The sequence below is a fragment of the Odontesthes bonariensis genome, chromosome 15, assembly GCF_027942865.1.
Source record: "Odontesthes bonariensis isolate fOdoBon6 chromosome 15, fOdoBon6.hap1, whole genome shotgun sequence".
NCBI lineage: Eukaryota > Metazoa > Chordata > Actinopteri > Atheriniformes > Atherinopsidae > Odontesthes > Odontesthes bonariensis.
The window spans coordinates 11,373,736-11,400,224 of record NC_134520.1 but is presented as its reverse complement, the minus strand read 5'-3'; the positions used below and the strand labels follow the sequence as shown (position 1 = coordinate 11,400,224).

The 26,489-nt window shown below is 41.3% G+C and overlaps 1 protein-coding gene across 2 annotated transcripts in view; it reads right to left on the bottom strand.

Annotated features, from left to right (window-relative positions):
* Positions 1-26,489, bottom strand: part of LOC142400231 (uncharacterized) — a 127,835-nt gene that overhangs the window by 38,322 nt on the left and 63,024 nt on the right. For both annotated transcript variants that reach the window (XM_075484974.1, XM_075484975.1), the window contains exons 9-12: positions 19,733-19,832; positions 13,312-13,370; positions 11,144-11,208; positions 60-209 (exon numbers count right to left, since the gene is read on the bottom strand). In XM_075484974.1, coding sequence (XP_075341089.1) covers positions 60-209; positions 11,144-11,208; positions 13,312-13,370; positions 19,733-19,832 — 374 coding nt within the window. The remainder of the gene's footprint in view (positions 1-59; positions 210-11,143; positions 11,209-13,311; positions 13,371-19,732; positions 19,833-26,489) is intronic.

The following is a 26,489-nucleotide window of genomic DNA, read 5'->3' as shown; positions in this document are numbered from 1 at the left end:
TGCTCTTATTTGACATATACTCAGGAATGAAAGTGCAAACAAGAGAGGCACGTACTTACTTCTCTAGTGAGATGTTGGAGTACAGCTGTGGGAAGACTGAAGAAGGATGGGCAGAGGGGCTGTTGGAGGCATGCTCGGCTGCCGTGTCAGCTGTCATCCTCCTCTCTGGTATTGACGTCTGTGGGACAATCTCAAGCACCGCCCAGCACCTAAAAAAAACCCCAAATGATGTAAAGTTACAACATGAGTGAAACCATGTCACCTATTGCTAAGGACACAATAGGTGAACACTCGACATCACTGTTGAGAGGTCCTTTTTAAAGTTTTCTAGAAACCAAGCACAGGGGGCTGAAGTCAGGGGGGCATTCATTTACAAACGCCATTGAAATTAGCCTTCAGGTTATGTATATGTAGTGCTGAACACAAACTCGTGTTTTCAAAGTAAGCAGCAAAAAAACTCTTCTGTGAGAGCAGCACATTACTCCGACTGTACTTAAGCACTGTGCTCTTGATCAGCCCAGCAACCATCTGCGCTCAGGGTGCCACAGCTTCACTAATCTTCACTTCATGAATATTAATTCATTCACATTAATATTCTATCATGCCTTACTGGGTGCCTAACACCATCATTCCTGTATTTGATACAGACACACAGTACCGATACAGACACAGAGACAAAGACAACACAACACAACGCATGACCTTGAAAGATGAAGAAATTCTCTGACATTGTTTAGGATTAGCTGCGAGAGGTCCAAAACCAAATTAATCCTGGGACATTGTTAATCAAAACAGGTCAAGAAACACATTTAGTCACCAGCTCAACCACCAGAATTACTCAAAAAGCTAAGTTGAAAGCTTTTTACATCTTCAGGGCTGTCTTGAATTTTTTTTCTCCCCCCAAACAGCAGTAGGCAGCTGTTTTTCAGCAAAAATACTACAGCCAATAATCCTGCCAGCACCAAACAGCAAAGTTAAAAACAAAATACTCTCTCTGCAGCAATTGATTTTTTGATAGCAATTTCATTTAATAGTGGCATAACTCAAACTGCAAGAGGCTGTAGCATCAGGAAAGAACAGCAGCAGCTTTTTGTTTTAGCTGCAGCAGGGTGTGCTCTCTGCTTCTCAGACTGACCAGGAGGCCTTAAACATTCAGAGACAAACATCTAACTCTGGTTTCACACCTTCCTGTATGGAAATAAAACAAACGGCCCCAAGCCTGACACGCAGAGACTCTTGCTATTAAGGTCTTAGACAACATGAATTAATTACACGGCAAGACAGTAACATTTCTGACAGCTGGCAGAGCAACGAGTTGAGAAAATAAGATGACTTTTAAAAGCTGACAGGTTGCCTTTGGATATTCATTTTTTCCCCTGCTGGTTATAGTGGCATGGCTAGTGACCCTAGGAGTGAGTGTGAGCGTGCAAGGTGGTTTGTCTCTGTGTGGCCCTGTGATGGACTGGCCACCTGTCCAGGGTCTGGCCCGCCTCTGGCCCACTGACAGCTGGGATAGGCTCCAGCCCCCCCCAGCCCTGAGTTTGATTAAGTGGGTACAGAAGATGGATGAATGAATGGTTATAGTGGTTTCAAACAACAGCAGGACAATGTTGTTATAGATTGTGTTGATAACATACTCCCTCCAACAGCCCAGGCTCCTGCTGTTCTTGCTCCCTACTGCTACACTGGACAAGGGGATTCATTTATTCAGCTTGTATACCATCTCTCAGCAGTGTGCGTTTGCCGGGTTTTGTACTACATAGCCTTTAAGTTTGCCTGCCTCCTGCTGAATCTCCTGCAGCTGGATACGTTGGGGCAAAATTTTCAAAGCAAAGTCTGGTTAAAAAGAAAAAAGAGAAAAAAAGATGGACTGTGGAAGCCCAGTGTTTTTATCGTTTGTTGTTCTAGTTGCTCATGCGTTGTGTGTATGGCATCAATCTGCTGCAGCTCAAGTTGTCAGTTCGAAACAGCAGTGCTTCCACTATTGTGCATTTCAAAAGTATGAAACAATGATTTTAGGGTTTAGTGAGCACCAGGAACTGAACATTTTCTGCAGACATAATATCAGGTCAGAACTCACCAGTGTGCACAGACATGTAGATGAGTATTTCTTTGGTGATCTGGTGTTATTTGAATATGATTTGATCAAAGTAAACAGCTGTGGAAAATAGAACTGCCTTGTGGTGTGGCGCTGCTGCTGATTTATTGGTACATCTCCTGCTGCCTTCAAATGACTGAAGAGATTTAATGAAGTGAAGAAAAAGGTTTTCATACAGTGAAAAGCTCTTGCAGACAACAACAAGAATGACTCATATTAACACAAATGGTTTCAAGAGTCTTCCTGCTGACACTACATTGAATTTTGAAATGAATCTGGATGGAGAATGTTTTTCAAACTCGGTTATAACAGATGATGAATATAAAGGTGATGTGACCTGAAGTTTTAACTTGACCTGCAAACACTTGATGAGAAATCAAATTTTCCCCAACAGTGTCTCCCTCACTGGTTTGATGTTCATCTATCAGCTGCTTCTGTGTTGTGCACATGTACACACCCACAGAGCCTTATTGGGCTCTGGTAGTTTTTTCAATCAATCAATCAATCAATCAATCAATCAATAAATCAATCAATCAATCTTTATTTATATAGCGGATTTCATACCACAGGCAACTCAATGTGCCTGTGTCAATTGTTTTTTACCAAGTCAGAGCTGGCTGTGGCAGCAGTAAGGCTTTCAGTGCAGTATGAAAGCTGTTTTTGTCCCAGCAACCACTACCTCCTTACCAAAAACCTATTTTTCACCATTAACCAGTAGTTAAAATATATCTGGGTAGACTTAACAGCTGTGTCTTTTAATGCACAACCAAAAACACAACACATTTTACCATCATCTCCACTTGAAAGCGTATCAATCATTCACGTGTCCAGAATTGGCAACAACATTCTCCCAACAAAACTGTAACTGATTTGTTACTTGCTCGTCGCCACAGGACTTCAGAAAGCACTGAGGGGCCATTACTGTGGCAGTGGAAAGATGTCATCAACTGGAAGTTGTCTTGGTAGCAGTGAATGGTCGGATACAATGGGAAGGAATTATCTCCACCAGTTCTAAATGGGTGCTGCCCACTGAACAGACTCCCCGGCAGCGCTGAGCTTGGTGTGCACCTATGATAGCAGTGAGGGGGCGGCCCAGACGGAAAAAAAAATTAACTACCTTAATTACCCACAGGGATAATGTCAGTCCAAAACTCCAGAAGACTTCTTTACCAACTTAATATCATTTGTGTAACACCTTTGCAATGTTGAGCAATTCTTCAAAGGAAAAAGTTTCTGTTTGTCATAAACAATTAAATCTGTTTACGTGAAGGAATTTTTTCACGGTGCATGTTTGGTGGGGAGCATTTGCTTGGTTGGCCCTTTTTTTGCACATCACTATTTTCTCTATTACCATCTAGTTATTGTAAACTGGTGTTTTTCAATATCAAGTATTAAACTTATAACAGGGTTGTCACGAAATACTGGAACTGACGTGGTACTGATGTTAGGTCTTTGTTTAAAAGTTTATATGGCTGACTTTTCATTATTCATGACCTCGAACTCCAAGCCTAACCTTTATGAAGGGAATGTGGAAGTTGTCACATATGCTGCTACTCTGAAAAAGCTAATCTAACTTTAGTCTGCCCGAGGAGACGCTGTAAATCTAGACCTGTCCATGAAATCTAATTCCTAGTCAAGTTGCTCTGGTGGTTTACTATGCATCATCTGCATGGCAGTATTCTGAAATAAGAACTGCAAATGTTCTATTACATGGAGGCAAAACTTAATCAGGCAAAAGGAACAATCAAAAGTTTTTCTGTCAAAGACAGAATAATGTCTTCAGGGGTCAGGAATATATCAAAATATACATCTCAAGTTCTTACACACCGAATGAAAATGTGTAGTTTTACATGCAATCACAACTGTTAAAAAACGTCTTGCATAATAACAGAGATATCTCAGGGATGAACAGTACGACGCAGCTGTTTGTCCAAAAGGTTTTCCTTATCATTGTATTTTGGCTTCATCTTAGTTTTTTTATTATCATATTTTGGCTGTCAGATCCAGAACCAAGAGTACAGTCTGATGACAGTCATAGAGAACTTTATTTATCTAAGTAGACCCGATAACCCGTCTTTTTAAATCTGTACTATAGGGTATATCTTAAAACTTCCAACAAAACAGGTGATCTGGTCCATGCTTAAATGACAAGCTTCACCTCAACGACCCTAAACTAATCAGAGCTACTCCTGGCAGGTTGGCAATACTGAAAAGAGCTTGTTGCGCCTGTGTTTATAAATGAGAGCAGTTTTAGGACTTGACTAACAGAACTAACACACTAACTTGCCTGGCTTAGTAAATCTGGACCCACATTTCAGCAAAGATCAAGCTGTAGCCATTAACTGTGAACACTGACAGCTTAAGTGTGTGTGCTATGAGACCCAATGATGAGCTGATGGGCCTAAGCAAGCCCCTGATGGGGATTTTCCCCTGGATTGTATGTTTTTAAGTTTGGAGAAAATCAGTCTTATAATACTTCAGGATACAGCAGGTCTTTGAAAGTCTTCAGAAAAAAAACAAAAAACAGCAGACTGTGAAACAACGTCTGAATCCCAATTTCATTGTTTAAAACCAAAGGCCATAAAGTTAGGCTGCAGAGAGAGAAAGCGAGTCATGGACAAGCAAGTTTTCTCGTCTCTCTGCAGCAGTGACTGTTGGTTTGAATTGGCAGTGCAGCTCAGAGAGATTTATCCATTCATTTGTTGTGGCTGCGCTCGAATGCACCCAACAACACACCATTTCTATTTTATTCCACTAGTCTTTCACTCTGCAGGGTGGCTCAACAGAATTATGTCCCCAACGATAATTATCAATCAAAATTATGTTCTGAAAAATGGAGGCAGAGGAAATTGCTTGCTGGGACATCAAGCTGGAACAGGACCCCCGAAAAAGAAGTAGTGTAAGAAGAGAGAGAGAAGGGAGAGAGGGTTATTTGCATCTGTGAGGTGGAAGGCAGGATTCCAGTCAATCTATAACAACAAATAGCACCAGACTTCAAGGTTTTTATAAAATAAATAATGTCAATTCAAATGCAGCATGTACATTTGTGAGTTCAGTTTGCATTGAGCTTTCAGACGTTATGAAATGTTTGGAGCCCCAGGCAGATATGTGGCATAAAGGAAGCAATTAGTCTTTTCAGATGAATGACTGGATGTTTTCTGTTAATCACTTTTATGTAGGTTCTATATTATGCACATATATTCGTTTGGAGGTGTGTTTGGGCACCTAAAGAATTGCAAACATGAAAAAGGATAAACTATTTGAAACGCACACTTTTATTTTTGCTTAATGCTGATTACATGCTAACTTCTTTATCCAGCTCATTCAGCTGAGAGGGGCATCATTCTTAGCAAAAACTGTTAGATGCAGTTTACCTGTAAAATGTATCATCATACCATAGAGGTGACCTTTGTTAATCATTCAAAATGGTGATGATGTCATGTACTTTAGTGATGCCATCTCTCACCAAAGACATTCATAGCATTGCACTGGTAAACACCCTCACCACATACTAAGCTGATGGCTCCATGAAGTGGTAGTGCCTGTCAGACTGTCGATTTTATAAGGTCATAAAATCTGGCGGCTCTATGCCCAGTTTCAAGGCTGCAAAGGCAGGCACAAACTCTGCAAGACCTCTGAAAGTAAACCTAGAACTTGGAGCCCCCTAGTTGGGTAAGGCAAGGCAAGGCAAGTTTATTTGTACAGCACAATTCAACTACAGGGCGATTCAAAGTGCTTTACAGAGACATTAAAACAGTAGAAATAAAAAGCAGGATTTAAACAAAACAGAAAGAAATAAGAACAATAGATATAAAATCAGTAGTTAAAATGTAATTAAGTTTTGAGCTTTATTCAAATGCAGCTGAGAATAGGTGTGTCTTCAACCTGGACTTAAATACATTGAGTGTTTAAGCTGATCCGAGACTTTCTGGGAGTTTGTTCCAGACATGTGGAGCATAGAAGCTGAATGCAGCTTCTCCATGTCTGGTTCTGACTCTGGGAACTGATAGAAGACCGGATCCAGATGACCTGAGGGGTCTGGTAAGTTCATACTGGGTCAGGAGGTCACTGATGTATTCTGGTCCTAGACCATTCAGAGCTTTATAGACCAGCATCTATCCTCTGATGGACAGGCAGCCAGTGTAAAGACCTCAGAGCTGGACTGATGTGGTCCACTTTTTTGGTCTTAGTGAGGACTCGAGCAGCAGAGTTCTGAATGAGCTGCAGTTGTCTAACTGACTTTTTAGGTAGACCTGTAAAGATGCTGTTACAGTAGTCAAGCCGACTAAAGATGAATGCATGGACTAGTTTTTCCAGGTCCTGGTGACACATCAGATCCTTTAACCTTGATATATTCTTAAGGTGATAGTAGGCTGACTTTGTTACTGCCCTAATGTGTTTTTCCAAACATCTCTCAGAATGCTCAAATTACAGCATTCTGAGAGGCTGGTGGAGTAAACAGGTGACTGGAATAGTGGGCTCTGCCTGTATCAGGACCATACAGATCTGTAGTTGTAAATTACACACAAGCTCGAATAGAAAGGCTGCTAATTGAATAAAAGCAGCAACTTTGCACATTTCTATTAAACTAAAAATGATACTAATTTGTGAGAATAAAGTTCCCTGAAAACTGTAAAATCACCTCACATCTTAAATAAGTTGATGTAGGATTTCAGACACTCTCTTTAGGGCTCTTTTTTTTTTACTGAGGGGCATCCCTCAGATGGTTGTGTGTCACACTAGTTCCCTTCCTTGTATTTATTTATTCTTTTTTTAGATATGGAGGAGATAGCAAGAGAGCACTTAGCTTTAAGCAGATTTAACATCGTGATAATGCTTCATGCTTACTCTCATTATAAATAAAGCAGGAGAACTAAATGATTGCAGTGGGCCATTGCACACTGTCCTTCTACCTACCATCTTCTTGTAAGTCAACCAGAGGGGAGTCACACGTAAGCTTAATCTTTCTGAATTAGTGCCGCTGGTGCTGGAAGCCTTGTTTGATTTTTCTTGCATTTCTTTCACTTTCTCGGGTTGTGCTGTGGCTTAATTTAAAAAGATGCAGGCAGATTTACTGATGCTCCTTCTTGTTTGTTCGGGCACAGTTACGTGAACAGTACAAAAGTGTAAAGACAGTCAGAAATAGAGTTCTGACTTCAACAAAAACTGTGCTTTTAAAAAAGACACCCATTATCAAACGACCTTTGAACGGAATAAGGGAGGTTGGATGATGACCTGCAATGAACTAATATTGGCACTTAGATTAAAACACAGCACTGGCTTTAACACACCCTCTGCTATGTAACGCCTCACACTGAAGCTAACAGTCAGTTAGCTGACCAGTGTAGTGGCAGATAACCTAGGTTTGTCTGCTGTGTTATCCGAGGCTCGTGATAAGGCAAACGGAATGTTGAATAAACAGAACCAATGTGATATGAACACTCATGTGCAGTATAAAACTGAAGGTACAAATAGATCTCTGTTTATGATGTGGCAGAAAGCAAAGCCGCTTGAAGCATTCTGATGCTCTATAATGAATCGATAGATGGGCTTCGGTTGTGAAAAAAAAAAGCCAGCCAGAGAGCATTTCTTTGCCACGCAACACTTGCTCTCAGAATCTGGTGTGTAGGTTGGACACAAAACAAAGGGGGAAAACTGCAGCCAGAAGCTCATAAATCTCAGAGAAGTATCCCAGAGGAGGGAGACTTATTGTGTGGAGCTGCTGCACTCTGTTTTGCCAGAAGCCGATCAGCAAAGTACACATAAGGTCAGAAACAACCAGTTGTGGGGATCAGCTCAGTGAAATCTGTCATGAGTGTGTAGGGACTTTCTCATGCCAAAGGGCAGGCTTCTTGAATTTAAAATATCTTTGACCCCTTCATAGTATATGAAATCCAAATTCATCTCTTTATTTTAAAAAAAAAGTGTAGAGGTTCAAAGCACGACTTTAGACAAGCTGAATAAGTGAACCATGGCAGCTATTTGGACAAATTACCATAAAATACAGTCAATGTTAAAAGTACATTCTCTTTCACTTCTAAGGTGTTACACATTAGAACATAATAAAAAGATCATTTGTGCCTATACAACGATGTGAGAGACTGACAACATCATGCAGAAAACTTCCCTCTGCAAGCTATGGAATCATGGGGTCTACTCAGTTTTTCACACACTGCTTCTACATGTTTAGCTTAGTTTAGGTTAAATAAATATATAATGTGTTGTTCATCTGATAATGCCCTTACCTTATCTTAAGACTTGGTCATTTTCATTGTGTCCTGATACTTGAATCCTTAGAGCTGAAGAGTGCTTACTTGTTACTGTTAGTGTTTACGCCTCTCAGGTGTATTGTTGGTCCAGATAAAGTGGATTTTAGCCTAAGAGGTCGTCTGAAAATTGGTCAAAACTATCCAAATAAGCAGACATGATGCCTAGAGAAGTGTGTAACTTTTACCTGCGCCTTTATGTAATCAATTCTAAACTTCCCATAAGGTAAGTAGATCGTATAACATCAGAAGAAATCCCCAAAAGCAGTGAAGTTTTTCACAGATGGAGCGATGGTCTTGTAACCATCTAAGGTGTACGAAGCCTCTCGCCCAATGACAGCTGAGAGCCCCCCCGTGACCCTACAGTTAGGTTAAGCGGGTATAGAAAATGTACACACGTTTCAGTAGACATCTATTCACGCAAAGACAGAAGAACAGAAATAATCTAACAACCCCCTGTCTGGGGTTAATAGCCATACTTATTATAGAGAGTGGAGTTTAAATACAACAGCTAATGCAAGTGCACTCTGATTCCAACCTCCATCCCACAGAGGCTTGTTTCTGTGTCGAGGGCAGGAAACAGCAGGCTAAACATTCTCCCTAAATGCACCTGACTCCTCAGCAACAAATTGGGGTTCAAGAAACTGCAGATGGTCTGTCCTCTCTGGTGCATTTGGAATCCTTTGTGGATGGCTGCTATGCCAGATGGCCTCCTTTCACTTTGGACCACCGTCCTCACTGCTGCTTTTCACGTTTGCTCTCTTCAAACGGCTGCTGAAGGTCTCAGAGGATCTCGGCTCTTCAGCCAATGTTCCCAGTCTCAGCTCTTATTGGGCCAGCAGTGTAGCCATACATGATTATCACCTAATAATGCCCAATGTCAGTCATAATCTGGTAGGTTTTATAGCGCAATTACCTAAATGTGAACTTCTAGCTAAAACAACAAGGTTTGAACCCTCTCCAGTGAGGTATACAAACACATGTTTGCAGTGCTGCTGGGAAGTTTCAAAGGAGACATATTATGCTGTTTTTCACGAGTTGACGGTTTTCTTAGGTCTTAATGAAAAGTCTGACATGCTTTGGCAAAAATAACACACAGAGAGACAGCAGCTCCCTTTTTCTTTCAATTATTTACACCTCTATTCAAGCAGATCATTTGAGAGTATGGAGTGACCCACTTGACCCCCCCCTCTCTTCTTCAGGGTCTGCTTCTTTTGAGATGTGCTGTACTTGATAACCCTTGGAGCACGTTAGAGCTTCAGACCACACACCAAAAACACTTGACTGGCAATTATATTCTCAAATTCTTCCATGTCTCCGGCCTGCAGTTCAGCCATGGACGGCCTGTAAGCTACTGATCCGTCTGCTTCTTAGAATTTTAAAATATGAACATAATGTCCACTGAATTCATGTCATAAACTTCACAAACTCTGGTCTTCTTTGTTGCTCCATTCCTGTGTTTTTTAGTGATAAACATTCAGTACAGTTGCTTATACGGGTAATATTACACTGATGTTTGTTCTTTGTTCTAATAGTGCATTCAGTGAAAATTGGGAAGAGGGATTTTCTAACTTCAGACTGTTAAACAATTAAAGAATGCCAATTAGAAGTAATGTTTTCTCGTCAGTATATAAAATGTGTAAAAACATAAAACAGCCTACTAGCAGAACTAATTTATTTCTTCAGTTAAGTGAACTATATAACAAATGGTGACATTTGATGTTAATATAAAGCAAACAGAAAAAGAGTTTCAACTTTCCACTTGGGAATTGCAGCGAATGAAGCGTCAAATAGATGGAGATTGGCTGGATAACCTTGTAAAGTGACATGAAATTTCCACTGCACATCTCAACAGCTCACTGAATGACACATTCTCAGATATTTGGGGCCCAAACCAAAATGCCAGTGTTGTGTTTTTTTAGTTTTTGAGTTGCTAATGACTTCAGACACTAACATTTATGCACCGAAGAGCAGAAAAAGTCATTTTTCCATATGTCACCTTTACAAAATCTGGTTCAATTTTGACCACCCAAAACACAGATAAAACTCACCTTTATGAACACAAAATAGGCCTTGATAATTCATTACAAACAAATTATAGAGAGCATGGTTAATTAAGCCACTGACAATATGTTAATTTCTAACTGGTCAGGTTTAGCATCTTACTGAAACTAAATGGGATCCGTCGTGTTCACTTTTCATTGATAAGAGAACCTGCTCTGGGAATGGGCAAAAAAACGCATTAGCTTGAAAGACATAGCACATAGCCTACAAACCAGGAAGAAAGAAACAGAGAATGGTCACATTTCCCATTAGCATGACAGAAATACACCACAGCAGTGGTTTTAAAGTGTGGTAGGCCTCTGCAGGCTCCACCCTGCTTCAGGGGACGCTCATTGAATGGAGGTGAAGAAATATTATACAAGCTATCAAAATAATACCTTTAATAATTGCAATGTCTTTGAAAAGTTCAGATACGTTAGTTCTGTTGGAACTGGAAAAATGAGGAACACACTGGTGCAATTCGAGGTTCAGTGTCAAAGTCTCAGACTCTGAGGATCTCTGCACTATAGGAATCAATAAGAAGTAACCCACGCCCAATTCTTGTCTAAAAGAACCTAAACTGCTCTGAAAAATGCTGTTTTTTCTTTTAAAAAATAGAAAAAAATCATTTCAAAACTATGAAATAGTAAACCTGAAAATAATGACATGTGAAATGGTAAACTTTATTTGTATGGATATTTAAAGACGCAGGACGGTTACAGAATACTGTACTCACCAGAGGATATTCAGCACAGTGCAGGTTGTCAAACCTCCAAGCACTGCTCTCCGAAACCACAGGATCTGGACATAAAGAGTACACTGCAGTGAGTAGAGACAACACAAATAAACAAGATTTCTGCCTTCAATTAATAAGGAAAAATATCAGATATTATATATCTGGCAGTTGTAAAAATATAACAACCTCTAGAACTAGCATTGTATTTGAAGGTAAAAGTTAAGTCAGGTGTGGGATCACAGCCTGGAAGAACAGGAGGAGGTTCTGAGCCTTCTAACATAAGTATGTAGAAATGCATTATTGCATGGACAAAGGAGATTTCTGAAGACCATGGGCATTGTTGTTCGTGGTCATCAGGCTGGAAAAACAATGACAGAATTATATCTAAAGAGCTTGGACTCCAGCAATCCAGTAAGACATAGGTCATACTCTTACTTTTCCCAAGTGTCGTCTCCAAGAGAAAATGAAGTAAAGATCCACAAGGTCATAACAAAAAAGACTCACTTCAAAGCAACTAACTGCCTCTCACACTGGCTAATCTCCATGTTCAAGAGTCAGCCATCAGGAGGATGCTATGCAGGAATATAAGGAGAAAACTGCTGCTCTCCAAAGAGAGCATGAATTAATCCATACAAATAACAGTTATCAGTCTGTGAGCTGATTCACAAGAGATAATGAGTCGTGCAAAAAAGACACCCGTTAGCAGACAAGTTGTTCTGAAAAAGAACAATTACAGAGCTGTGCACACTGGTGAAGAGGACTCTTTATGTCTTGTTGTCACGTTAGCGGGTCTGGCCTTGCTTTCATTTATTTCATACAAAAAATGTGTTTTATGCAAAGTATCCATCTTCAAAGACACTTCAAGGACAACGCCTTCAAAACACAGAAATCATTTCAAGAGATGACGATACATTTTGTGTTTCAGCAGTCAGATGTTGGTGGCTGTTTATCCGTGGCAGGGTGCATGGCTCTGTTACATTACAGGAGCTGAAATGCAGCTTGGCAGCCAGTGGCACTGGCACAGATGCATATTCACATCCGGTGACAACTTGTTTACATCCACTTGTTTTAGCACAATATTCTTTTAAAAATTGGCCCAAATACTTCCAAGTCATGACTTAGAACCATTAGGAATATGCGGTGGTGAATTTATCAACAGACCCTGCCAAGTTCCTGCATTATTGCATCATTTTGATGCAACTCTAAGGTTGTATCTGTGCTGCCACCAGCCAATCACAATGCACAGACAGAGGTTTAGAAGAAAAAAAAAAAAAAAAAGCATTCACATTACAAGCAACCCTCCTCCTCTCTCTGGCTGTGCCAAAAAGCTGCAGGTCTGTGTGTCTGTCTGTGCAGAGCTGAGCTGCACTCTAATGCATACTTGCTGAGGGACTGTAACATGGAAGTCATTATGCAGCACATTATGCAGGTTGGGTTGGAAGTGGAGCTACGGACTCGTTTCTTTGTGATTTAGAATGTCAGTGTTGTGAAATGATCTGCAAATAAGGATTCTTTGCCTGGTTTACTGTATTACTGTAAAAACATCATTTGGTAAACGCTGTGTTTTGACATAAAAACCTTCCCTGTCACGAGTACAATGAATAAAATCCTTCAGCTTGGTGTGCCGCAGTAAGTGTAATTGAGAAAGCCACGGTCTGTCATTTCTTTTGCTGTTCAGTTGGACAATCGATTGGTTTCAGACAAATAAAGTTCACGTTGTCAACAGTAGGAATACTTTCTGCCCTTACGCATTTTGAAAACATTTATTTGATTTGAGACGAGACTAGCGCCCGTCCACCGTTTGCCTGGGGAAAGAGCGGTGCCCTGACCAGCAGCTCATCTGACCTGACCAATCATGAAAGAGCCAGTCAGCAGGCAGGGCCGGCAGCCCAGCAGGAATGGTGAGACAGTCGGAACAAAGAGTCTGTGTTGTTTTCCTTTTTTTAAACAATTCTCTGCCAGCTAAAGTCCTTTTGCCTTCTTCTCAACATTTTTCTGATGAAACAATATCAGCTGCCCAATAAAAGCCCCAATGCTAAGCGCTGTATCCCCTTATCCATTATCTACCCGGGCTGTGTCCAGTCTGGCAGTTGTACTTCTCCCCTCAGTGCACAGTTGAAGGACAGAATGACTCCACAGATTACCTGGCCTTGGTAGATTAGATTTACCTGTGTTTTGTTGTGCGAGATCTGTGAGTAAAGCATGGGCATCACATTTACAATCCCTCCTGTTGAGACAAAAACAGAGCAGCAGGTTATTTTCTGCCATTGATATGGTGTGCCTTTTAGTGGTTTTAACTTTGTTTTTTCTTCTTTAACTATAGTTTTTTTTAGATGTTGTTTAGATCTAATTTCAATAAATTGATAAACATTGATCAGCTACAACATTAAAACCTCTGACAGGTGGTTAAGTGGGTAACACTGCTCATTTTGTCCCAGTGTAATGTTCTGATGGGAAAACCTGCACCCTGGCGTTCATATGAATGTTACTTTGACATTTAAAACAAGCGTAACCACGGTAACAGTGGGAAAATGATCACAGAATCCATCCATCCCTCATCTTCCGCTTCTCCGGGGATCGGGTCGCGGGGGCAACAGCTTGATCAGAGAAACGCAGACGTCCCTGTCCCCGGCCACTTCCTGCAGCTCTTCTGGGGGGATACCGAGGCGTTCCCAGGCCAGCCGAGAGACATAAGTCTCTCCAACGTGTCCTGGGTCTCCCCCGGGGTCTCCTCCTCGGCTAATGAAGCTGATCATACAATTATTATCTCAATTTCCCTTTGAGATAAAGCATCCAAACTCCTCAGATACCAGTCTGACGGGAACTGAAGGCAGCCGTGGGAAATCAATCTGCTCGATTGATGGTCAGAGCATCAGAACTGACCACCAAGCGCCTGAAGCGTCAAAAACATCCAACATGGCTGCCGCCTCCAGTCATGGGACTAGATAACTAATTTATATAATCCTAAATCAAAGGCTGTTGGTCTCAACAATGATCTTTGCAACATTACAAATAACTTGTGGTGGCTGGCAAACAGTGTCCATACATTAATTATCTTTAAATTAAATGAAGCGCCCGATGTGGACCAATTTATTTACATCCATAAGAATTAGTTTGCATGCTTTGGTTCACCTTCAGAACTGAAAATGGCAAAAGACCTACGATGTCAACAAGTGCAGGAGCAGGGCTCTGATTCTCTGTTTCGAACTGTGGGATCTCCTTTAGTACGCATTAGCATGAAGGCCTCCCGATGCTCGAGTCAGTGAGCTTCTTAACATGTTCATCACAAACTAAATCCAGTTTAGCCTGGCCATTTCCTCACCTTTCCTGCCAGTCGTCAGCTCCACTCCCTTCACCTGTTAACTACCCTCAGCTGTACCGTCTCACTAATCCTTCTCCCCACAGTATTCAGTCTCCCAGTTCTATTCATTCTTTCTCAGATCCTCCGTCATTGTACCCACAGTCTGGCTGTGTTATTTTCTTAGTTGTTTTTGGTTTTTCAAGTTTAGTTTTTGTAGTACTCCAGCTTTGGCTGCGAAGTTGACCTCTATTATAATAAACCATTACAGCTCTCCTCCGGGCTCCTGTCCCGTGTCTGCATCTGGGTCCTCCTTCTCCTCCTTCGCCTCAACGTGACAGTACATGCCAGTACATGCCAGTACATGCCAGTACATGCCAGTGTAGTTACATGGTAGACATCAGTGAGTAGGTTATACCAACCCAGTCTCACAGAAAAACGTGTAATAGCTACGTTGGTCCACAAGGGAAAACGTGGTATTGTCACAATTTGGCCCCTAAAATTGTGACAATACCACGTTTTATTTGGCCTATTCATTTACATTGCTTCGCAACCAGGTCACGTGACTATCAAGTTTCCCTCAGCTAAAAAAGGAAAATGGCCAACTGTCAACCTTTTTTCTTTTGAAAAGATAATATTTTAAGAAAGCATCTGCATTTGTATGCATTTCGATGGCATTTCTAGCGAGAACTATGCATAATATTTTCAGAATCTTCGTTCAGAGAATGTAGACGATCTTTCGTTTAGTAGTTTCGCCGAAGATTTTGGTATCTCCTTGCAAAAACGTAACAATAACACGTTTTCTTCCGTTGTTAAGGTGGTTGCTATGGACGCTGCTATCTCTACGTCACGTCTTTCTGTGAGACTGGGTTGGTTATACTGTGAAAGGATGAGATGAACACAGATGGCACGGTTTTTGCAGGATGAACAGAGTCTGCTCCCCAGTTCTACCCTTGGTTCCACATGATCACTTTCATCTTCCTCACTTGCTGCTGGTATCTTAAAACTGTCCTCACTGTGTACTGCTCCAGAGGGTATCTGGGATGCCAGACAACACCGCTCAGTCTGCAATGTGCCAACAGAACTATGAAGAACGTCCATTCTTATCTGAGAAAAGTTTTTAGGACCAAGAAAAGTTTTGGATTAGCTGAAGACCTTCTGTTGATGCTGTCTGTCTCACTGAGCATCAATTCACCATCCGGCGAGGTTTGTCCGCCATCTTCTACAACTTCTCCAGGCATTTTTTCCTTTTTTCTAACGCATTTCTCTGGAAGAGCAGTCAGCATCGGCTACTTCATCTGCTCTTTTCACTCCCTCAACAGTCTGATGTATTTCTTGAGGCTGTCCTCTGTCCCCCCCAACCAGACTCTCAGCTGTCAGAATATCCTTTCCCTGCGTCTGTGGGTACTCTGAGAGTGAGCTCAAAAATACTAAGTAATGTTTGAGCAAACCTGAGACTCTGTCATACTTCAGAAGGGCCTCCCTTCCCTTCCCTGCCTGTTGTGTCTGACAGTACCAGATTCAGAATGTGTGCGTACCACCAGACATGCATCTGTGCTCAGAGAGAAATGTGGAGACGCCTGGATGCTGTCCCTGCATATTGGCTGCACCATCAGAGTTACCCACGCACATGCTAATGTCAGCCTTGAGCGTGAGTAGCAACAGTTTTAGCAGCTCTGTGAGATACTTGCCTGTGGAGCTTTCACAGTCCTCCACACAAACCAGTCGCTCATGAACGGTGTGAAACACATCTTAAAATAATTGTACATTGTTCCTTTGAAGTGACATCGTGGGTAGCATCCATCTGGACTGAGAACATTCCTGCCACTCGCACCTTTATCACCTGACTGATCACAGGAGAACCTCTGCCACCAGTGTAATGATGCTTCTTGAGTTGCTTCATAGAGCTGTTGATGTAAGGCAAAGCTCATACTGACTCAAAAGCATTATCAGCTCCAGAAAGTTGCCATGATTGACTGTAGTAAGTCCACATCTCAAAATGCTTTTTATCTTTGCCTAATGGAGCATTAGAAAGTCAGCATCAGCACTATCTCTGGGAATCTTTCTTTTTCATGCTCCTCTGTCCTTCGCTGAACATTTCCATGGATTCACACCTCCCTTTGGGAAAAGGCTATCACATGCAGCAGGTGCAAATGCTAAACACGCAGAGCAATAAACTGAAAGTTTTGGGATGAGTTTGTGGCTGCTGAGGATGGGAACTGAAAAACTCGTCCGCGCCCTGTGGTTTAGGACACGCAAAGCAATCAAACTTTTCAGTCTCCTCATCTGCACCAACATCTGCTTGTGGATCAGGAACCTGCCGGGTCACTGTTGTCTCCCTGGTCACTTTCTTTTTCTCCTCCCTCAGCTTCGGACTCATCTGTACTGACTGGCAGTAAAAAAAAAAACTTTGGGACGTCAGTTTGTGCATCCTGTGCGTGCACTGGAAAAAATCAAAGTCTTACCAAGTATATTTGTCTCATTTCTAGTCAAAATATCTCATTACACTTATGAGACACAACTGCCTAACAAGCACTATTTCAGCCAGATATAGGGACTTGTTTGAAGACAATACATCTGGAATATCTTGTTAAATGAAAAAGTCTTGAAAACAAATTGTTTTGAGTCACATATCATATGAAACAAGCTTTTTTTTTTTACATTTGAAGAGGTTTTTAAGCTAATTTCATGATCACTTTTATCTCAAAAGTCCTAAATATCACATCTTATTTCAAGAAATCTTGACAAGCCGATTTTCACTAGTTCCATTGGCAGATTTTTTTGCTTATTGCAAGCAAAACCGTCTTGTATTTGTTTTATTTTTACTTATTTTTGGAGGGGCATTTTTTCCAGTGTGCTTTCCCTTTCTTTCAGCAGCTGTTTCCTCCTCTTGAACACAGTCAGTCATAGTAAACTACAGCAGCAGGGGATTTGGTCATTTGTTGCTCTGAAAAGCACTTTGCTGTTTTTTTGTAACTGTTGCATTATGTTTAATCCTTCTTCAGATGATGTTCAAAGAAAAGTTTGTGATTTCACAGTTTTCTTGACTGCTGTCTGACTGACATTCCATAATTATCCCACACTCACTCACCTCGTGTCATCAGTTGTCCTTTAGTAAAAATCTTACTTAGCTCTGCACGCCTGGCTGCATCGCTCTCATTTCGCTTTTCTTTTTCTTTTTCTTGCCTTTTCAGGCCTCTTTTTACCATCCATTTACAACGAATGTCAGAATCAGTATCCAAGCTTTTTACGCCTGGACCACTCATTAAATGACAGCGGCGTCACAGAAGGCGCATACGCACACACCACCACTTTGTATTGTTTGTCTTGCTTTTGGCTGCACAGCAGCCCAACTATTATGCGGCCCACCGGGGATTGGTTTGAACCTCCCGATTAGCCACTCCAGCACTGAGCTCACCTGCCTGTCTGAGATAATAATGATCCCACAGAAAAGACATTAAAAGACGTAAACATACACACTTATATCATCAGCAGACGAGGCCATGTAATGTGTTTTCTTATTGTATACTGTATGTTTTATGATGCAGACTTGTGAATGGGATTTGAAGCAAGGCGCTTCGACAGCTCTCACATACTGCATCACCTGCCTGTACAATTATTGCTCGAGTTTGTGTATCTCCAATAAATCATGTCTACTGTGTAACAGATGTTACTAATTCAGGAAATATGCCCAGATTAACTATCCAGCAGGCTGTATTATGGCTAATCAAATTTGCCTTTCTAAGAATAAACACAGATTTGTTAATAACAGACAGTTTTGTTTTTTCATGGTTTTGTTTGTGTCATCTTGATACTCCCAGAAAATGTGCAATGAAGGGAAGAGTTCCTACGTTCCCTCTGTTTCTGTGCTGTACCCTGACATCTGTGTGCAGAGAGAATGCAGAAACGACTGATTACATCCAGGTTCACTCGTGCTTTTCTTGTCCTGTCAAACTGTGGGAGCTGCTCCACTGGTGTTGCTTCAACCTCCTGATGAAATGTCCTGCAGGCTACTAGCACTTAGAATAAAAAAAAACATTTAACCATTTGCATTATATTTGACTTCATTCATTGGCATTTAGTTGGAAAAATAACTTTCAAAACCTCATGGCTCGTTGCAATGTAACTTTGACTGAGGCTGGAAGACTCAGAGGCTTTGATTAGCCTGTTCCATTTTGACGACCATGAGCACCTTAGCTCCCTGAACATTTCAGACCAATCCGAAGTGACGCAGAATCCTTTTTTAAACGTGAACTCCTGGTAGTTTCTCATATCTTGATTGCATGAAGAGATTTCAGTGTTGCTATGCTCATTTACAATTGGTCCTGAAAAGACACGCCAATGAAACATCTGTCTCAGACACGCAAGTCCCACCAGGTGATCAGGACCCCAGAAGATTTCCAACAACAGCCACAGGTCAGTTAAAAGCACCGTAGGAGAACTCTCAGCGTGATCGCTCTGTCACACGTGAGCTCCACACACCCTGGACTTCCCAGTCAAACATTCCTGGTATTTTTTCTTTCCGAATCTGTTGGTGCAGTCAAGAGCTCCTCACCATTTTAAAAGTGTTTTCTGTGCTTTCTAGCTGGTCAAACAGTCTGCCGCCATTTTGCCAGCTAATAGGGTGTGACTAGCGTGACCCGAGTACAGTCACATGTGTGACATCACATGCGTCCCCTCTTTAAAAGCACGCATCCAGGTCAGCCTGAGACGAGAAGAAGTCGGTAGTAGACGCAGATGAGGCTCACGCTTGGCACCCAGTACACACCCCTCAGTCAATACAACACACACTTTGGTTGCAAATGACAGTTGGATTAGATTTTTAATAATGATTGGCACCTTTTTATTGTTGGGGTTTAAAAAAATGCTGTTTCTATTCTTTGTTTCTTTCAGTACATCATAAATAAAATGAAATCTAATGTTTTCCTCCATTTGTCTGTGCTAATTAAATAAGTATGTTCTACAGTATCTTTGTCATTCAAATATAATTGGAATACAGACAATATACCTCCCTGCAACTGTACTTCATTGAGCTTCGGGATAGTTTCAGGTAACATTTTTTTTGCATTTTCTATCATTCTATTTTGAGCAAACCAACTTTTGTAACCTCCAGTAAACTAAAAATCCAATGGCAGGTGCACTAGAAAGTCAGCTTTTAGTATTCATGGATCAATAGAGAAAGGGCAGCAGAGGAGAGCTCATGGTCTGGAAAAGAAAATAATGGGCAGAGGAGATAAAGATGCAGACAGAAAGGATAAAAGTGAGTGATACTGAACAAAGCTAATTCTCACCCAGAGCCACTGTACCCATTAGGAAAGGTTTCCCCATCTGACTGAAGTCGCTGCTGCTCTGAAGGCCAACCTCCGACCCCACTGCAAATGTCACAGCCACCTGAGAGAGACACACACACACACACACACACACACATGCACACACACACACGTCTTGTGTAAGAATTCATACAATAGGCAGTCTTTGAAAGTCACAATAAAAACGAAAGAAGAGAAACATCAAGGAATTTTGTTTTTTCTAAATAATTCACTGGTTCATATGCATGCAAAAATATCAAAGAAACATTTTGTTTTTATGAGCCACTGTTAGAAAAAAGTCTTCAAATCTTTTGATTTTGCATCAAAAACCGCTGAAATTCACAATCAATAAAGCAACCTTTCCATTTACCAATCTAATCCTGTGTTGCTGTTGTGCAACCTAATGCAGCAACTACCATATTTGCAAGAATATATAAAAAAAAAAACAATAAAAAATTACTATTAGCAACAAGTAACAAAAGCCATCAGATGTGGATTATTTGTAACTGATCATTACTTTGTCTTTGCTTTTTCATACACTCATTTTATAAGCTTATCTGACTTTCACTGCTTAAAAAAACGCTGGTTAGATTTTCAGTCTTAGTTCTTCCTCTGTATTAGCACACTGGCAACAGTTTGAAAAAGAGTGAAGATTCATGTTGTGGACAAAATCCACACTAAAAGCTTTCCTTGAGAGAAACTGCTGAAGCGAGAGCTCCGTGGAGAATAAAGTGAAGAAAGGAGTGCAGCGTTTCTATGACCTTAAAGCAAGTGCACAGGTAACTTTTGTCTTTTAGAGCAACAAAAACACTTCTTCGTCTCCTCCCAAAACACACAGATTGAGGCCCAACCTTTGAGAAGTTTAAGTCATTAAAAAAAAAGACAGTGGATAGCTGGTGGAGAAGGAAAAGATAAAAGGATTGTATAAATAAAAAAGCAGTAAGACTAGTGAGATGCATGATAAGGAAGACTAAGGATAATCTGGACAGCAAAGAGAGGAGAGGACAGGAAAAAAATGGTACAATTAGAGAAAATTGTATGAAAGAGAGGACCGAGGAAGAGAACAGAATGACTGCCTCAAATGACTTCAAAGTAAAAGTACTCTTCTTCTCATTTTTTAGATGAACTAAAACCTCAGAGAGACTCTTAAGAAATCTTTGAAGGGTTGCTTCATCATCTCATGGTGTGCAAGTTTCATTCGGACGCGGACAAAGAACAGACTCTATTTCACCAGCTGCACACCAAATAAGCACAAACACTCGTGCACCATAAGCCAGAGTGCTGCAAGTGATGTGACGGCCCTGCGCCAGGCTGTGATGGGAGCTGGTAGCATTAAAGGTTCAATGACAGCTTTATTAGAGGTGAGGGTCTGGAATCTTAACCAATTATTAAGCCTGAATAAATGTCACGCTAATTATTTCCAGAAAGCCGTGAAATTGTGGTCGATTCTCCATGAATAATCTTCCTTCCAACACAATTCTACAACTTGGTGCTGGAGATTCATTTAAAATGGTGTGTGAGTGTGTGTGTGTGTAGCAGCGCAGTATTTTTTATGTGTAGTTGATACATGCAGGCCTATTTTACAATGACTTAATAGAGCTTTTATAAAGGTGTATAAACTTCCTTTGGCCTCCCCTGTTATTTTATTTAGCTGCAGGTTTTTGTGTGAAGCAATCAGTCAGACGTCAAGCCTTAAGGAACTGCTGGAGCAACACATCGATTTGGATAGAATTACAGAGGAGGGCAGAGAAGAAAACAGAAGAAGAGAGAAAAGGAAAGAAGCATTCATTTGGACTAAAATGGGACTTTATTCTTTCATCAGTATGTGTAGTTTTTGCTGTTCCCTCACACCCAGGATGGAACATTCTAGAATATGAGAGGAAGGTAAAGGTCAAAGTAAAATGAAATGGAATGTGTTACATAATGAAAACCTCAAATCCTGATATCAAGACTGAAGAGGACCATGGGTTTACAATGCATACTAGAAGACTATCACAGAGTCTCTCTTTGTTCACTGCTGTGTTTTGAGTAAAATTCTGCCGTCAGTTTGTTAACATCCCCACAATAACCCTATTTATTGTCTTAGTGCTGGTCTTACGGTGTTGGTATTCTAGAGTTCACCGTATAGCATTAAAGAGCAATTATGACTTGAGGCTGCTGGATATGTTGTTTGTTTAGCAAGTATTTTAGCGATCACCAAATCAATTCGATTAATTTCCTGGGGATGTTGGCTTACAACTGAATCTGTTTAATGGAATCCCATTTTGTCCTTGCTCTTTGTGACCGTTTCAAATGGAAAGGTGAATGATGCAAAGTAAAATAACATCTAAGCTAACAAGTTGCATTCAGCTGAGCATGTGTAACACCAAGGGGCAGATTTACTAAACATGTGAAAGGAAAAAGCCCACAAACACATGTGCAACAGGGCCAGGCACAAAACCACCGTATTCAGACTGGGCCCGGAAAGTTGTCATAGCTCTCCATGTCTGGTAAAGAGAATGCCTCCCTTTTCTTTGGACAAATCAAACCCTTAGCCTCGATACACATCAGAAAACATTCTTTTTCATTTACCAACTTATTTTTGGAGACATTTCTACAGGTATTGAGGGGAAAAGCTACTCGTGGTGGGATGTTCATTTTAGTTACGTCTCTTCGATGGTACAAATCAAAGGGTTGCATGCATGCAACCAAAGCTCGTTCAAACATTATTGGTCATGGTCAGTACTACATGGACAACAAATGAAAACAAGTTAGTTTGGTACAACAATTCCCTCCCCTACCTATGGTTTACACAGATAGCTATTTGAAAATAGCCTGAAATATCTTTCTATCACATCTTAATCATTTTTTATCACCGTTCCATCATACTCAACTCTAAGGTTGTCAGCAGTTTGTGCTGCAGTGTCTTCCATGAAATCAGACCCTAATGGGTCAACCGAAAATTTGCATTTGGTACATAAGCAAACTGTCAGTGATTAAGCTGCACTTCTAAAACCGGATACCACACATCCTACCAATTATTTGCTAAACATGTTGAGTTATAGGAACCTGTTTTCTTTTGCTTAATCAATGTTTTCTGCAAGTTGTTGTATGCAACCACTAGGCTGTATGTCAATCAAAGCTTTAGTAGGGAGAAAACGTCAAAGTGAAAAAGCACTAAAATGAACAAAAAATCATGTGGTGAGGGACTGAAGGTCATACTTTATTTGTAAAGGCTTTTCTTGTTAAATTCCTCTGTCTGCTTCTCCCAGACTCTTCTATCTTGGCAGCTCAGGGCTGGAAACTGCTGTTTTCTTTCTAAGTATACCAAGATAGAAACATTAATATTTCAGCCATAAAGAGAAAAATCACATTTGCTGGGCCATAAATGGCCGGTGCTTGACGATGGTGTGTTTTATTCCGGTGCGCTCGGCCTTGCTCACTCAGCTCTTGCTCATATTGATGCACAGTAGAAAGAATGGCTCTCAGTGCCCCGCTCCACAGACGAACCTCTAAATCTTAACACACCCCCCCCCCCCTGTTTGGGACTTAGCTGTGGGACACATTTTTCTCATACTCTGGGTGTATGTGTGCATGCAGATGAGTGTGCACGACTCTCTGTGCTTACATCTCCACCTACAGGGTGTGCACGAAACAACAACGGCTTCTCAACACCAGTGAGGAGGCACACCGTGATCAGGAGGATTTGATCAACTTGCTTTTAGAAATAAGCTTCAGCAATGACTGCAAAAGTGAACCACCACCTCAGTGACACAGACTCTGCTGGGCTTAGCGTGTGTGTGTCTGTTGTTCTAACGCTGCCGGTGGTATCAATACAATCTAAAATCAATCTGTCCAGTTTCTCCATTGTTCTTCAAGGACAGAAGATCCTTTCGGGAGATACTGAGGTTCCACTGCCTGCCTCTTGCTCTCGAGGGAAGCCATTGATCTGTTGCTGGTGTGTGGATAGCTGCTCTCCTCCACTCCAAATATTTATGGATCTATTCCTACTATTTTGAAACGTATTTAGCACAAAGGTGGTTGTCTGAAATGAATAACTATTGTTCTGCTCTGTCTAGTTTTCTATATCCAAAACATAATATGTAATATGTGGTAAAAAATCCATTGGCCTCAAACTCTTGACATAACCCATTCTTCACACTGACAGTCAAACATTTAGATCCAATATGCCATTAAATGAGTGAATTAAATTTGGTGCTTCTGGTAAGACTTAATAACACTGAAATCGATCTTATCTGCTACTTACCCTCAACAGCATCGGATTATCTGCCAATATCTGAATGATTAAGCTGAACTGATGTGAAATACAAACTGCAGGGGAAAAAACAATGTTTGTGACAATAATTGTGATCTTTATAACAAGAAGAGTCTGTTGAAATGCTGTGAACAGCCGAGTTAGTATTTTCTCTGGAGACAGACACTTATTTTTGGAATGGAAAGATTTTCAAGGATTCCATAAAACAGTAAAAAATAACAGAAATGTGCACAACATAGTTTGTATGTGATAGCTTTTCAAATTTAGTGCCTGTAATTTTGTAAAGGAAGTGCCTCACGAGGAAATACTCAAACTGAAACATTAGATTTTCCATTAAATACATTCAGCAGAGAGATGATCTTGTATTCTTAACTGAGCCGAAATGCCTTAAATTACTAAAAATCTACAAGTCTGAGTTTGAAACAAGAGCGCTGATTACAGGGACACTCGAGAAGTTGGGCAGCCAATTACTTTGATGATCATCCGGGGAAATTATGCCACGAAGCCTTTTTCAGACATGGGAAGTTCAAAACTGCTGCTTTAATCAAAACCTTAAAGTGACAACATTCAGCCATTACGACATAGGTCACTCCTGCCTGAGTGTGAAAAATGAGATTCTACAAAAGTAAGAGTGTTGGACTCTAACCTGCATCATGAGAAGTAAAATGCACTAGTTTGGACAACATGCTATGTTGCCATGACAACATGCTATGTTGCCATGACAACATGCTATGTTGCCATGACAACATGCTATGTTGCCATGACAAGCCATATAGCTTGACAGGCGCGGCGTGGTTGTCTCAGCATACCGTGATTAGATGGGAGCCGTCGAAAAGATTCCTTTGATCCATATTCGCCACATGGAACGCCAAAACAACAAGACACAGGAACAGTTTCTTCCCTCAGGCTGTCTCTGTGTTAAACAGCTAAAACCGGACTTCAGTGTTTCATCCTTGCACCATGCACCAATTTGCACTTCTGATTTAATCTTGTTCTATGTCTATTTTTTTGTCTATTTTTTTGTAATTGTTGCACTAAAGAGAGTGAGGTGTAACCGGAGTCAAATTCCTCGTGTGTGTCCACATACCTGGCAATAAAAAGCGATTCTGATTCTGATTCTGATATTCAAGCTTGCTGGACATGTGCTTATCAATGCTTTATTACACTTACAGTTAAGAGAAATTTGTAGTCAGCATCCATCCATCCATCCATCCATCCATTTTCTATACCCGCTGAATCCGTTGGTCGGGTCGCGGGGGGGCTGGAGCCTATCCCAGCGGTCATCGGGTGAGAGGCGGGGTACACCCTGGACAGGTTTCCAGTCCATCACAGGGCCACACAGAGACAAACCAGACACACAACCACACACATGCTCACACTCACTCCTAAGGACAATTTTAGAGACACCATTGAACCTAAAGGCTGATTTATGGTCGTCTACGGAGAGTCGGAAATCCTCCCGGAGAATCCTCTCCGTTGCTTGCGTGCGTCGGCCAATATTCCCATCTATCCGTCGAGGCGACGGAGACCGCAAGGGTTGTGACTGGTCGGCTAACAACATCATTTCCGGAATCCCTTTTCCGGCTCCCTCCTCTCAGAACAACACCACCGCCATTTCTGAAAGAGTTTACTGTGTGCCGGTCAACATTTGGTCAAAATTATTTGTATTGCAATTTCAACAAGCTCCAACTCCAACTACAGTCTTTCTCGCTCGCTCGCCATCGCTCACTGTGAGGAGTGGAACGGAGCCGGAAGGTGAACAATCAATCAACGACTTTCACGGTAGACGTCGCCAGATTGGGTCGTTTAACGTAGCGACGCCTACTGATCGGGAGGTGAACTGCCTTGCGTATCCGACATCCCGGCGGAGAACTTCGAAAGGTTTTTTGACCACAGAGTTGGATTGACGGATAGCGACGGAGAAGCATACCGAGGCCTTAACATGCTTTTGGACAGTGGGAGGAACCCACACAATCACAGGGAGAACATGCAAACTTCACACAGAAAGAACCAGCCAGGAGTTGAACCTGGAACCTTTTGCTGTGAGGCCACGGTGCTAACCACCACACCACCGTGCAGCCCTTGTAGTCAGCAGATAACAAAAAATGTGAAGTTAAATTGAAGCCTAAGAGCGAGTTCAATCGGTAAGACCTAATAACTCATGTTATGTGTCTGTTCCTCAGTGGTTAATGAGCAACACTTGCTGGTCTATGCTCCTCATCACTTCTGCTTTCCATCACAATTTCTACATCACTGCTCACATCCAATAATCTTTTTAATTATTAGTCTGTCTCTCTGCCTTTCAGACATCTTTCATCCAACTCGCTTCCTCTTCAGGGCCTCTCCATCTGGGCATCTCAGTCACCTCCTCATTCTGCATCAAGCACAGTCTGGGCTCCGGGGGAGATCCTGTTCCTCTGTCCAACCTTCATCTGGGCCTTTGCTGCTCATGTGATGTCACTTGTTATTACCATCTAACTGCCA